This window comes from Salvelinus alpinus, chromosome 1, assembly GCF_045679555.1.
Source record: "Salvelinus alpinus chromosome 1, SLU_Salpinus.1, whole genome shotgun sequence".
In the NCBI taxonomy this organism is placed as follows: Eukaryota; Metazoa; Chordata; class Actinopteri; order Salmoniformes; family Salmonidae; genus Salvelinus; species Salvelinus alpinus.
In genome coordinates, this window is record NC_092086.1 from 26,123,097 (window position 1) to 26,138,096 (window position 15,000).

General features: G+C 51.0%; 1 protein-coding gene across 2 annotated transcripts in view; it reads left to right on the forward strand.

The window, feature by feature from the left end:
* Nucleotides 1–2,821, forward strand: part of LOC139572005 (platelet-derived growth factor subunit A-like) — a 42,379-nt gene extending 39,558 nt beyond the window's left edge. The window contains exon 5 of one of the 2 annotated variants that reach the window (XM_071394874.1): nt 1–361. This exon is cut by the window's left edge and continues 784 nt beyond it. Coding sequence is in view for 1 of the 2 variants with exons in the window: in XM_071394873.1 (XP_071250974.1) it covers nt 369–382 (14 nt within the window). In the remaining variant the exon portion in view is untranslated. The other variant, XM_071394873.1, reaches the window with a different exon arrangement.
* Nucleotides 2,822–15,000: the final 12,179 nt, after the last annotated feature.

Consider the following 15,000-nt stretch of genomic DNA (forward strand, 5'->3'; position numbering starts at 1 on the left):
TCTGTCTGTCTGTCTGTCTGTCTGTCCGTCCGTCTGTCTGTCCAATGTTCTGTCTGTCTGTCCAATGTTCCGTCTGTCGTTCCATCCGTCGTTCCGTCCGTCGTTCCGTCCATCCGTCCCGTCCGTCTGTCCCTCTCTCTTTATGACACACGTTCAAATTGAACAAAATGGGGAACGAATATCACCTTTTACCTCTAACATGTTCAAATAATATGGGGATGAATGAAATGCTAATGCTAATGCTAAAGCTAATGGTAATAGTATTTATGAGGGTAATGGTAATGCTAAAGCTAATGGTAATAGAATCATCAGGCTAATGCTAATGAAATGCTAAATGTTAACATCAGCTCTCTCTCTTTTCTCCACAGTGGACATAAGGTGAGACCCCAGCAGCATTGGACTTCAGTGTGGAAGGGGCCAAAGAGAGGATGCTGCCATATTTGGACTGCTGACCTACCCCCTTCCCTGACCCCACCCCACACCACCTACCGCCTTTTAAAAACAAAGATTACTGTAAAGAGAAAAAAAGTTAATAAAATGCCAAAGGTGCTTTTTTCTATTACCGTAAAAAGTAATGCAGAAGGTCTCTGCCAAGCGCAGCAGAACCAACCAATCAAACAATGATGCGGATGAGGATGGTGAAGCCGATAAAGAGCTGGGCAGAAAAGAGAGGAGGAGGAGGACAAGATGGGTTGTCGTTTGTTGGGTAAACAGGACAATTTGACGATCACAGAGAGAGATCCAGGATGGATCATTGGATTAAGCCTCGATGGGGGATCTGTTGACTGGATCCTAAAAGGACACAGAGAGGGACAATCAATGGACTCTTCGGGATGTGTGGAGGCTTGCATGTTCCTAGCCGTTGGTCTAAGTGACACTTGCCTGGACAGTCAATGACTGACAGAGAGAGAGGGAAAGAGATGTTGAGAGAAGTTGTAGAGAGGTGTAGAAGGTACTGGTCGTGTTGCTTGTTGTTCCGGAACTCTCTGTACACTGTAGTGGAACTTGTGAACATTCTGGAACTCATAAAATGGTCGCCCATTTTGTCTCTTTTGGATAAAGTGTTGGGAAAAGTGTTTGGAATCATCAGGACCTGTTGTTCCAAGATGGCTTCTCTGCTTCTCTCTCTTGGGTTTCCCTATCTGCTCCTATTGGGATTGTGCCAGTCGCCATATACACTACAGAACGATTCAGAAAGGAAGATTCATTCATTGCTACTAATAAACTATTTATACGTGTGAACGTTTTCATTTCTCTCTCTCTCCCTCCAAGACATTGTTATGTTTTCTGTGACATGTAAGAGTCGGGTTCTGTCTGATCCTCTGGTAGTGAATCTTCATGTCCACATGTTGTCTGTAGTTGTTCATGTAGTTGTTACTCATGTTCAATGTTGCCTTATTATGTGCCAGTATATTATCTGAACAGTCTCAAGTCTAGTTGTATGGGCTGGAAATGGAAGGAAGCGTGGCGAGGAGGAGATGGGAGGACAGAGTCTGTACAAGTACAGGAAGATGCTTTATTTTTGTTAAAAAAATATATTATGCTTACTTATATTCAAGCAGGAAGTATGTTTGTTATTTCTTTGTTTGTTGTGGTTGAATGCTTTTATTGAATCCATGGAAACGATGTAGGAATGGGGGTGAGGACATGTATAAGGCCCCAGCAATGCACCCTGTTTGGTGCTGTAGGGTAGGCTTACATCAGCAGTGCTGTACTCTATTATCTAGAGAGCTGGATAGCGCTAACCTGGTCCCAGATCAGTTTGTGTTGTCCTGCAAACACATATAGTCATTGGCAAGACAGCACAAACCGATCTGAGATCAGTCTGGCTGAGGAAGACTCAATCTGGGGCATCGTTGGACTGTGTCTCTTTAACTCTGTTATCTAGCCAAAAGTTACACCCAGTAACCAGAGCGTCATTATACACAACAGAACACACACGTTCAGCATGTGTGTGTGTGCACATAAATGTGTGTGTGAAACCACTTTTAACCCACATCACACTCCTTTGATAAGATGGTGCCCAGTCCGCCCCACCAGCACACAAGTTGTTCTGAACGAGTACAAAGTCCATCTTGAATGAGAGAGTTGGTGAACAAACCAACATGAATGGTTTCCTAGTTAATCAAGCAGCAGTCTTCCATTGACACGTTAACAACGGAGAAGACTGTTCCACTGTTGATGAGTGAAAGATAGAAAAAGAAGATACCACTGTTTATGGAGAGACTGACACCAAATCTCTAACAACACCCTATTTCCCGTAGAGTGCAGTGCACTACTTTAGACCAGAGCCACTGGCCAAAAGTAGTGCGCTACATAGGGAATAGGTTGTCGTTTGGCACACACTGAATCAATAGAAAAACCTGGGCACTTTCCCAAAATGTCTCAGAGTAGGAGTGCTGTTCATCTTATTCGTTATGATCTAAACAGCTAAACTGATCCAAGATCAGCACTTGATGAAGTCCTGGGTGAGAGGCATGTTGAGAGAAAATAGATGACTGAAGAAGCAACAACAGTGTATCTGCAGCTGCTCGGTGTTGCGGTAACAACATGTTCATCTGCACTATACAGACTTCCAAGGTGATTCCATTGGTGCTATATGTATAAAGGGAATCAGAGGAAGTTTCTCCACCATTTTGCAGTGCATTTCTTCATTCATTGTCAATAGACCAGGGACCACTGCTTACAGTAACTAAAGGAACCACAACAACACAAGCTTTTACCATGTTTTATTTGGGCCTCTATTGGATAAAAACAGCAATGATTATAATTTATATATTTATGTTTTCAATAATAAATGCATTCTGCTTATCAAACTGTACACAGAATGTTGGGTCCTGTTTTTGGTCCTAGTTGGTACAGTGTGATTTGTGCCACGTCTCTGTCTCAGTTGCTGTATAAGAACTGACCAGGTGAAAAAGCCTACTCACTGGGCACAGACTTCAATTTAACATCTATTCCACATTGGTTCAATGTAACTTGATTGAAATGACATGGAAACAACGTTGATTCAACCAGTGTGTGCCCAGTGGAAAATTATATATATATATTATCATTTAACCTTTATTTAACTAGGCAACTCAGTTGAGAACAAATTCTTATTTACAATGACGGCCTACACCGGCCAAACCCGAACGACACTGGGGTAATTGTGCGCCGCCCTAAGGGACTCCCAATCACGGCCGGTTGTGATACAGCCTGGATTCGAACCAGGGTGTCTGTAGTGATGCCTCAAGCACTGAGATGCAGATCGGTACGCCACTCGGGAGCCCCATGATGATGATGAGTTTCCACCATATTGTCTTCACCTTCCAAGTCAGTGCAGATGAAGAGGAGACGAGGACAGATCAGTGCAATGAAAGACAGGAAGAGAGGATGGAAGGTTAGACAACGGAGAAAGAGCTGTTGATGAGGCGAGCAGTACCCATCCGAATCCTCATGTCCTGTAGTCCATCTGCATCATGTCCTGTAGTCCATCTGCATCCTCATGTCCTCTAGTCCATCTGCATCCTCATGTCCTCTAGTCCATCTGCATCATCATGTCCTCTAGTCCATCTGCATCCTCATGTCCTGTAGTCCATCTGCATCCTCCTGTCCTGTAGTTCATCTGCATCCTCATGTCCTCTAGTCCATCTGCATCCTCATGTCCTGTAGTTCATCTGCATCCTCATGTCCTCTAGTCCATCTGCATCCTCATGTCCTGTAGTCCATCTGCATCATCATGTCCTGTAGTCCATCTGCATCCTCATGTCCTGTAGTCCATCTGCATCCTCCTGTTCTGTAGTCCATCTGCATCCTCATGTCCTGTAGTCCATCTGCATCCTCATGTCCTCTAGTCCATCTGCATCCTCCTGTCCTCCTGTCCATCTGCATCCTCGTGTCCTGTAGTCCATCTGCATCCTCATGTCCTCTAGTCCACCTGCATCCTCATGTCCTGTAGTTCATCTGCATCCTCATGTCCTGTAGTCCATCTGCATCCTCATGTCCTGTAGTCCATCTGCATCCTCATGTCCTGTAGTCCATCTGCATCCTCATGTCCTGTAGTCCATCTGCATCCTCCTGTCCTGTAGTCCATCTGCATCCTCATGTCCTGTAGTTCATCTGCATCCTCCTGTCCTGTAGTCCATCTGCATCCTCATGTCCTGTAGTCCATCTGCATCCTCCTGTCCTGTAGTCCATCTGCATCCTCATGTCCTGTAGTCCATCTGCATGGAGTGGACAGGCAGAAGGCGTGTGGAGTGGACAGGCAGAAGGCGTGTGGAGTGGACAGGCAGAAGGCGTGTGGAGTGGATAGGCAGAAGGCGTGTGGAGTGGACAGGCAGAAGGCGTGTGGAGTGGACAGCCAGAAGGCGTGTGGAGTTGACAGCCAGAAGGCGTGTGGAGTGGACAGCCAGAAGGCGTGTGGAGTGGACAGCCAGAAGGCGTGTGGAGTGGACAGCCAGAAGGCGTGTGGAGTGGATAGGCAGAAGGCGTGTGGAGTGGACAGGCAGAAGGCATGTGGAGTGGACAGCCAGAAGGCGTGTGGAGTGGATAGGCAGAAGGCGTGTGGAGTGGATAGGCAGAAGGCGTGTGGAGTGGATAGGCAGAAGGCGTGTGGAGTGGATAGGCAGAAGGCGTGTGGAGTGGACAGGCAGAAGGCGTGTGGAGTGGACAGCCAGAAGGCGTGTGGAGTGGACAGGCAGAAGGCGTGTGGAGTGGACAGCCAGAAGGCGTGTGGAGTGGATAGGCAGAAGGCGTGTGGAGTGGATAGGCAGAAGGCGTGTGGAGTGGATAGGCAGAAGGCGTGTGGAGTGGACAGCCAGAAGGCATGTGGAGTGGATAGGCAGAAGGCGTGTGGAGTGGACAGGCAGAAGGCGTGTGGAGTGGACAGGCAGAAGGCGTGTGGAGTGGATAGGCAGAAGGCGTGTGGAGTGGACAGCCAGAAGGCGTGTGGAGTGGACAGGCAGAAGGCGTGTGGAGTGGACAGCCAGAAGGCGTGTGGAGTTGACAGCCAGAAGGCGTGTGGAGTGGACAGCCAGAAGGCGTGTGGAGTGGACAGGCAGAAGGCGTGTGGAGTGGACAGCCAGAAGGCGTGTGGAGTTGACAGCCAGAAGGCGTGTGGAGTGGACAGCCAGAAGGCGTGTGGAGTGGATAGGCAGAAGGCGTGTGGAGTGGATAGGCAGAAGGCGTGTGGAGTGGACAGGCAGAAGGCGTGTGGAGTGGACAGCCAGAAGGCGTGTGGAGTTGACAGCCAGAAGGCGTGTGGAGTGGACAGCCAGAAGGCGTGTGGAGTGGATAGGCAGAAGGCGTGTGGAGTGGACAGGCAGAAGGCGTGTGGAGTGGACAGCCAGAAGGCGTGTGGAGTGGACAGGCAGAAGGCGTGTGGAGTGGACAGCCAGAAGGCGTGTGGAGTGGATAGGCAGAAGGCGTGTGGAGTGGATAGGCAGAAGGCGTGTGGAGTGGACAGCCAGAAGGCGTGTGGAGTGGATAGGCAGAAGGCGTGTGGAGTGGACAGCCAGAAGGCGTGTGGAGTGGATAGGCAGAAGGCGTGTGGAGTGGATAGGCAGAAGGCGTGTGGAGTGGACAGGCAGAAGGCGTGTGGAGTGGATAGGCAGAAGGCGTGTGGAGTGGATAGGCAGAAGGCGTGTGGAGTGGACAGCCAGAAGGCGTGTGGAGTGGATAGGCAGAAGGCGTGTGGAGTGGATAGGCAGAAGGCGTGTGGAGTGGACAGCCAGAAGGCGTGTGGAATGGACAGCCAGAAGGCGTGTGGAGTGGATAGGCAGAAGGCGTGTGGAGTGGATAGGCAGAAGGCGTGTGGAGTGGACAGGCAGAAGGCGTGTGGAGTGGATAGGCAGAAGGCGTGTGGAGTGGACAGCCAGAAGGCGTGTGGAGTGGATAGGCAGAAGGCGTGTGGAGTGGATAGGCAGAAGGCGTGTGGAGTGGATAGGCAGGCGTGTGGAGTGGATAGGCAGAAGGCGTGTGGAGTGGATAGGCAGAAGGCGTGTGGAGTGGACAGGCAGAAGGCGTGTGGAGTGGACAGCCAGAAGGCGTGTCGAGTGGACAGGCAGAAGGCGTGTGGAGTGGACAGGCAGAAGGCGTGTGGAGTGGACAGCCAGAAGGCGTGTCGAGTGGACAGGCAGAAGGCGTGTGGAGTGGACAGGCAGAAGGCGTGTGGAGTGGACAGCCAGAAGGCGTGTCGAGTGGATAGGCAGAAGGCGTGTGGAGTGGACAGCCAGAAGGCGTGTGGAGTGGATAGGCAGAAGGCGTGTCGAGTGGATAGCCAGAAGGCGTGTGGAGTGGACAGCCAGAAGGCGTGTGGAGTGGACAGGCAGAAGGCGTGTCGAGTGGACAGGCAGAAGTCATGTGGAGTGGACAGGCAGAAGGCGTGTGGAGTGGATAGGCAGAAGGCGTGTGGAGTGGATAGGCAGAAGGCGTGTGGAGTGGACAGCCAGAAGTCATGTGGAGTGGACAGGCAGAAGGCGTGTGGAGTGGACAGGCAGAAGGCGTGTGGAGTGGACAGCCAGAAGGCGTGTCGAGTGGATAGGCAGAAGGCGTGTGGAGTGGACAGCCAGAAGTCATGTGGAGTGGACAGGCAGAAGGCGTGTGGAGTGGACAGCCAGAAGGCGTGTGGAGTGGACAGGCAGAAGGCGTGTGGAGTGGACAGCCAGAAGGCGTGTGGAGTGGATAGGCAGAAGTCATGTGGAGGAAATGTGAGCTTTCCTGGGGCCTGTGGAGCGAGCTGTGACTGGCCTCGCTTCCAGGATCTTCCAGAGCCAAGGGGAGACTTTATTACTCTCTCCCTGAGATGCTCACCCTAATCCTGGGTTTAGAGGACATGAAAGTGCCGCCTACCCACCACTTCCCCCAGATACACCCCCCCCCCCCGTTTATTACCCCTGAGAGGAGAGAGAAAGAAGAGAACATGAAAGAGCAGATCAGAGGAGGGACACCAGCTTTGCTGCCAGCAGAACGGAGGGACATGTCAAAGAAAGAAGAGAACATGAAAGAGCAGATCAGAGGAGGGACACCAGCTTTGCTGCCAGCAGAACGGAGGGACATGTCAAAGAAAGAAGAGAACATGAAAGAGCAGATCAGAGGAGGGACACCAGCTTTGCTGCCAGCAGAACGGAGGGACATGTCAAAGAAAGAAGAGAACATGAAGATGTTATGTTTGTATTGTTTTTTATCTGACATGCTCTGGGTGTAGAGGGGTTCATTCAACAAGGGAGTGAGGGATGGAGGGAGTGAGGGAGTGAGGGATGGAGGGAGTGAGGAAAAGGGAGGATGGGTACACAAAATATACAAAGTATATGGAAACCCCTTCAAATTAGTGGATTTCCGCTATTTTAGCCACACCCGTTGCTGACATGTGTATAAAATCGAGCACACAGCCATGCAATCTCCATAGACAAACATTGGCAGTAGAAGTGGGAGACCACACAAGCTCACAGAACGGGACCGCCGAGTGCTGAAGCACATAGCGCATAAAAATCCTCTGTCCTCGGTTGCAACACTCACTACCGAGTTCCAAACTGCCTCTGGAAGCAATATCAGCATAAGAACTGTTCGTCGGGAGCTTCATGAAATGGGTTTCCATGGCCGAGCAGCTGCTCACAAGCCTAAGATCACCATGTGCAATGCCAAGCGTCGGCTGGAGTGGTTTAAAGCTCGCCGCCATTGGACTCTGGAGCAGTGGAAACGCGTTCACGCTTCACCATCTGGCAGTCCAATGGACGAATCTGTGTTTGACAGATGCCAGGAGAACACTACCTGCCCTAATGCATAGTGCCAACTGTAAAGTCTGGTGGAGGAGGATTAATGGTCTGGGGCTGTTTTTCATGGTTCGGGCCCCTTAGTTCCAGTGAAGGGAAATCTTAATGCTACAGCATACACTGACATTCTAGACCATTCTGTGTTTCCAACTTTGTTGCAATAGTTTTGGAAAGCCCGTTCCTGTTCAGCATGACAATGTCGCCATGCACAAAGCGAGGTCCATACAGAAACGGTTTGTGGAGATCGGTGTTGAAGAACTTGACTGGCCTGCACAGAGCCCTGACCTCAACCCCAGTGAACACGTTTGGGATGAATTGGAACGCTGACTGCGAGCCAGGCCTAATCGCCCAACATCAGAGCCCGACCTCACTAATTATCTTGTGGCTGAATGGAAGCAAGTCCCCGCAGCAATGTTCCAACATCTAGTGGAAAGCCTTCCCAGAAGAGTGGAGGCTGTTATAGCAGCAAAGGGGGGACCAACTCCATGGAATGTTCGACGAGCTGGTGTCCATATACTTTACGTGATGTGGTGTATCAAGAGTTCAAGAAGCAGGGGAGAAAAGAGGAGAGAAATGTGCCAGAGGGTGAGAGAAAAAAGACACACACACACGCACACATACGCACAAATACACACACACACACACACACACACACACACACACACACACACACACACACACACACACACACACACACACACACACACACACACACACACACACACACACACACACACACACACACACACACACACACACACACACACACACACACACACACACACAGGAGAAAGGAGAAAGGCCTAAAGTGGACTCAGGATGTTGGTGCATGGTGCAGTATTTGGAGGGATGGAACCAGACTGTAGAGGACCATTAAGTGGAGATGGTTTCATAAACAATGCCAGAATGGGGCTGGGAGCTGACAAGGTGTGAAGAGGGGTGATGATGGGTGTGTGTGTATGTGTGCGCTTGTCACTGTGTGTGTCTGTGTGTGTCTGTGTGTCTGTGTGTGTGTGTGTGTATGTGTTTTTGTGGTGATCAACAATACCAAGGAGGTCTCCCTCCCAGTGTGAACACGGACCGTTGGAATGTCTGCCTCTTGTGGAACGCAAGCTGTCATCTGACTGGCCGACAATGGATGGGTCAGGGTTCATGGGTCAGAGGTCAGGGGAGGGGTTGAGACAAAGTGGAAGTTGTTGAATGCATTGTAAATAATTCGTTATCCCTTCTCCCTCTCTCTCTCTCTCTCCCTCCCCCTCTATCTCCCCCTTCTCTCTCTCTCTCTCTCTCTCTCTCTCTCTCTCCCCCTCTATCTCCCCCTTCTCCCCTTGTTGTGAATACAGACCCTTGTATTACAGTTGACCAGTGTGGTCTTATATAGCGATATGATAATTGTTTGACTGATATCAAGGCCGTATTCATAAATTGTACACAGTAGGAGTGCTGATCTAGGATCATATGGACATGGGGGACCTGGTTCTAGATCAGCCCTCCTACTCTGAGACACTTGATACAGAAGGTCCCTGATGGATGGAAATAAAGAGAGTCATGAGGTTTAGATGCTCACTGGTGGCAGCGGTGGGATTTGACTGACAACCACAGTTAGCTCTCAGCCCGACCCCTCTAGTTGGCCTTGACAATTTCCTTCCCCAAATTACGGACCCTATAACTAACCTCCCTTTCCCTCCCTCCCTTCATCCATCCATCCCCCGCTCTCTCTTTCTTTTTTAAGTTGTTCAAACCTGCGGCCTCTGGTTTTGAGGAAACACAGGCAGAGGTTCCTCTGTGAAGATGGCGGTGGCCAGTTTGTCGGGGCCACGGACATGAATGTGCGTCTTTGTCCTCCCACCCCCCTACTGCTCTCCTGCCTCCCTCCCGGCCCCCTCATGCTGACATGCTCGGTCTCTTTTGGGGGGCCCACTGAAATGACCCTGCTAATTATGTATTTAAGGTATTTGGCTCCTGTGAAAACAGCTTTGGGTAGAGCAGTGTGGGTGTGTGTGTGTGTGTGTGTATGTGTGTGTGTGTTGTCCCTGCCTCACGGCTATCATTACAGGACAGCGTTTATGTATACAGTGGATTAGTGACCCTGCCTGATTGGGGACTGAGGGGTACAGGGGGGTAGAGGGATAGAGGGAGTAGAGGGGGATAGAGGCAGTAGAGGGGGGTCGAGGGAGGTGAGAGGGGGATAGAGGGAGTAGAGGGGGGTAGAGAGGGGTAGAGGGATAGAGGGAGTAGAGGGGGATAGAGGCAGTAGAGGGGGGTCGAGGGAGTTGAGAGGGGGATAGAGGGATAGAGGGAGTAGAGGGGGATAGAGGCAGTAGAGGGGGGTCGAGGGAGGTGAGAGGGGGATAGAGGGATAGAGGGGGATAGAGGGATAGAGGGAGTAGAGGGGGGTAGAGAGGGGTAGAGGGGGGTAGAGGGGGATAGAGGGAGTAGAGGGGGATAGAGGCAGTAGAGGGGGATAGAGGCAGTAGAGGGGGTCGAGGGAGGTGAGAGGGGGATAGAGGGATAGAGGCAGTAGAGGGGGATAGAGGCAGTAGAGGGGGGTCGAGGGAGGTGAGAGGCGGATAGAGGGATAGAGGGAGTATAGGGGGTAGAGGGAGGTTAGAGGGGGATAGAGGGAGTATAGGGGGTAGAGGGAGGTTAGAGGGGGATAGAGGGAGTAGAGGGGGTAGAGTGAGGTTAGAGGGGGATAGAGCGAGTAGAGGGGGTAGAGTGAGGTTAGAGGGGGATAGAGCGAGTAGAGGGGGTAGAGGGAGGTTCGAGGGGGATAGAGTGAGTAGAGGGGGTAGAGGGCGAGTAGATGGGGATAGAGGGAGTCGAGCGGGTAGAGGGGGTAGAGGGAGGTTAGAGGGGGATAGAGGGGGTAGAGGGAGGGTAGAGAGGAGTAGAGGGAGGTAGAGAGGGGTAGAGGGAGGTTAGAGGGAGTAGAGGGAGGTTAGAGGCGGTAGAGAGGGACAGAGGGAGGTTAGAGGGGGATAGAGGGGGGTAGAGGGCAAGTAAAGGAGGTAGAGGGAGGTTAGAGGGGGATAGAGGGGGGTAGAGGGCAAGTAAAGGAGGTAGAGGGAGGTTAGAGGGGGATAGAGGGGGGTAGAGGGCAAGTAAAGGAGGTAGAGGGAGGTTAGAGGGGGATAGAGGGGGGTAGAGGGCAAGTAAAGGAGGTAGAGGGAGGTTAGAGGGGGATAGAGGGGGGTAGAGGGCAAGTAAAGGAGGTAGAGGGAGGTTAGAGGGGGATAGAGGTAGTAGAGGGGGTAGAGGGCGAGTAGATGGGGGTAGAGGGAGATAGAGGGGGATAGAGGGAGTAGAGGGCAAGTAGAGGGGGGGTAGAGGGAGGGTAGAGGGGAGTAGTGTTAAGGTAGAGATGTACCCATGTGTGTGAGGGAGGACATGGATTTGGTTGTCCCTCTGAAACCAAAACTCCGGAACATGGGGTTTTTCATATCCCATTTCACTGGTAACGGTTTATTAACAGCAGAGAGAGGCCCCCCCCCCACACACACAAGATCACACACACACACATTTTTGTGGGAACCAAGTAATTGATTCCCATCCAAAATCCAATTTTCCCTATCTCCTAACTCTAACCCTAAACCTAACCATAACCCCTAACCCTAATACTGTACCTAACCCTAACTCCTAACTCTAACCCTAAACCTAACCTTAACCCCTAACCCTAATACTGTACCTAACCCTAACTCCTAACTCTAACCCTAAGCTTAATTCTAACCCAAACCTGACCCCTAAACCTAAAATAAATAAAAATGATCATGGGGACTGGCAATATTTTCCTTGTTTTACCATCAATGTGAGGACTTCTGGTACCCACAAAGATAGTTAAACAAGAACATACACACATACATTTAACATTTACATTTAAGTCATTTAGCAGACGCTCTTATCCAGAGCGACTTACAAATTGGTGCATTCACCTTATGATATCCAGTGGAACAACCACTTTACAATAGTGCATCTAACTCTTTTAAGGGGGGGGGGGGGGGTTAGAAGGATTACTTTATCCTATCCTAGGTATTCCTTAAAGAGGTGGGGTTTCAGGTGTCTCCGGAAGGTGGTGATTGACTCCGCTGACCTGGCGTCGTGAGGGAGTTTGTTCCACCATTGGGGTGCCAGAGCAGCGAACAGTTTTGACTGGGCTGAGCGGGAACTGTACTTCCTCAGAGGTAGGGAGGCGAGCAGGCCAGAGGTGGATGAACGCAGTGCCCTTGTTTGGGTGTAGGGCCTGATCAGAGCCTGAAGGTACGGAGGTGCCGTTCCCCTCACAGCTCCGTAGGCAAGCACCATGGTCTTGTAGCGGATGCGAGCTTCAACTGGAAGCCAGTGGAGAGAGCGGAGGAGCGGGGTGACGTGAGAGAACTTGGGAAAGTTGAACACCAGACGGGCTGCGGCGTTCTGGATGAGTTGTAGGGGTTTAATGGCACAGGCAGGGAGCCCAGCCAACAGCGAGTTGCAGTAATCCAGACGGGAGATGACAAGTGCCTGGATTAGGACCTGCGCCGCTTCCTGCGTGAGGCAGGGTCGTACTCTGCGAATGTTGTAGAGCATGAACCTACAGGAACGGGTCACCGCCTTGATGTTAGTTGAGAACGACAGGGTGTTGTCCAGGATCACGCCAAGGTTCTTAGCACTCTGGGAGGAGGACACAATGGAGTTGTCAACCGTGATGGCGAGATCATGGAACGGGCAGTCCTTCCCCGGGAGGAAGAGCAGCTCCGTCTTGCCGAGGTTCAGCTTGAGGTGGTGATCCGTCATCCACACTGATATGTCTGCCAGACATGCAGAGATGCGATTCACCACCTGGTTATCAGAGGGGGGAAAGGAGAAGATTAATTGTGTGTCGTCTGCATAGCAATGATAGGAGAGACCATGTGAGGATATGACAGAGCCAAGTGACTTGGTGTATAGCGAGAATAGGAGAGGGCCTAGAACAGAGCCCTGGGGGACACCAGTGGTGAGAGCACGTGGTGCGGAGACAGATTCTCGCCACGCCACCTGGTAGGAGCGACCTGTCAGGTAGGACGCAATCCAAGCAAGTTGTGGATGACATAGTGTTCAAAGGCAACAAGATTGTCATTCAGATGACACTACGCAAAGAAATGCTACAGAAAATACACGAGGGTGAGGAAAAATGCAAACGACGAGCACGAGAAGTAATGTACTGGCCGAGAATGAACCAGGAAATCAGCCATGCCTGTAGGTCAAACACAGTTCACATGAAGCACATGAATTTCTGGAGAGATCAATTTTTTAAATTAGAAGCTCGAACTGTTTGGGCATAGACCTGGAAAGTATGACAGAACTTTGCAAGCCATCTCTGCAGTAGATTGCAACTCCTCCCCCTTTGGCAGTTCTATCTTGACGGAAAATGTTGTAGTTGGGTATGGAAATCTCAGAATTTTTGGTGGCGTTCCTAAGCCAGGATTCAGACACGGCAAGGACATCGGGGTTGGCGGAGTGTGCTTAAGCAGTGTGTAAAACAAACTTAGGGAGGAGGCTTCTGATGTTAACATGCATGAAACCAAGGCTTTTTCGATTACAGAAGTCAACTAATTAGAGTGCCTGGGGACACGCAGGGCCTGGGTTAGCCTCCACATCACCCGAGGAACAGAGGAGGAGTAGGATGAGGGTACGGCTAAAGGCTAGCAAAACTGGTCGTCTAGTGCGTTGGGGACAGAGAATAAAAGGAGCCGATTTCTGGGCATGGTAGAATAGATTCAGGGCATAATGTGCAGACAGGGGTATGGTGGGGTGTGGGTACAGTGGAGGTAAGCCCAGGCACTGAGTGATGATAAGAGAGGTTGCATCTCTGGACATGCTGGTTATACTTGGTGAGGTCACCGCATGTGTGGGAGGTGGGACAAAGGAGGTATCTAAGGCATGTACAGTGGGACTAGGGGCTCCGCAGTAAACTAAAACAATGATAATTATCCTAAACAACAGTATACAAGGCATATTGACATTTGAGAGAGACATAAAGCGAGGCATAAAGCAATCACAGGTGTTGATCGGGAGAGCTAGCTTAGTCAACAACGGGTAAGACAACAACAGCTAATCAGCTAAGTCAACAACAACAGGTAAAATGGCGATGAATGGGCAGGGAGGGTCGGTTAACCACACACAGGGCCTGAGTTTGGGGCTAGGGCGACAGATAAACAAAGGTAAACAAAGTGGAGTACTGTGCCAAATGAACAGTCCAGCAAGCATCAGCTATGTAGCCAAGTGATCATAGGGTCCAGTGTAAAGCAATAGATGAAACAGGGAAAAAGCTAGTTAGTCGTTACTATGCTAGCACGCGGGAGACACAGCGTTTAAAGTTAGCAGTCCGGGGTAAGTAGAAGCGTCTGCTCCGTCGTCCGGCAAAAGCCGGTTGAAGGCACAGCTTACATTTAAGTCATTTAGCAGACGCTCTTATCCAGAGCGACTTACAAATTGGTGCATTCACCTAATGACATCCAGTGGAACAGCCACTTTACAATAGTGCATCTAAATCTTTTAAGGGGGGGGGGGGGGGGGGGCAGAAGGATTGCTTTATCCTAGGTATTCCTTGAAGAGGTGGGGTTTCAGGTGTCTCCGGAAGGTGGTGATTGACTCCGCTGTCCTGGCGTCGTGAGGGAGTTTGTTCCACCATTGGGGTGCCAGAGCAGCGAACAGTTTTGACTGGGCTGAGCGGGAACTGTACTTCCTCAGTGGTAGGGAGGCGAGCAGGCCAGAGGTGGATGAACGCAGAGCCCTTGTTTGGGTGTAGGGCCTGATCAGAGCCTGAAGGTACTGAGGTGCCGTTCCCCTCACAGCTCCGTAGGCAAGCACCATGGTCTTGTAGCGGATGCGAGCTTCAACTGGAAGCCAGTGGAGAGAGCGGAGGAGCGGGGTGACGTGAGAGAACTTGGGAAGGTTGAACACCAGACGGGCTGCGGCGTTCTGGATGAGTTGTAGGGGTTTGATGGCACAGGCTGGGAGCCCAGCCAACAGCGAGTTGCAGTAATCCAGACGGGAGATGACAAGTGCCTGGATTAGGACCTGCACATACACATGAGCAGACTGGCAGGACACGCACACACACACACTCACACACACACTCACTCACTCACACACACACACACACACGCGCACGCACGCACGCACGCACGCACGCACGCACGCACGCACGCACGCACACTCACACACACACACACACTCACACACACACACACACACACACACACACACACACACACACACACACACACACACA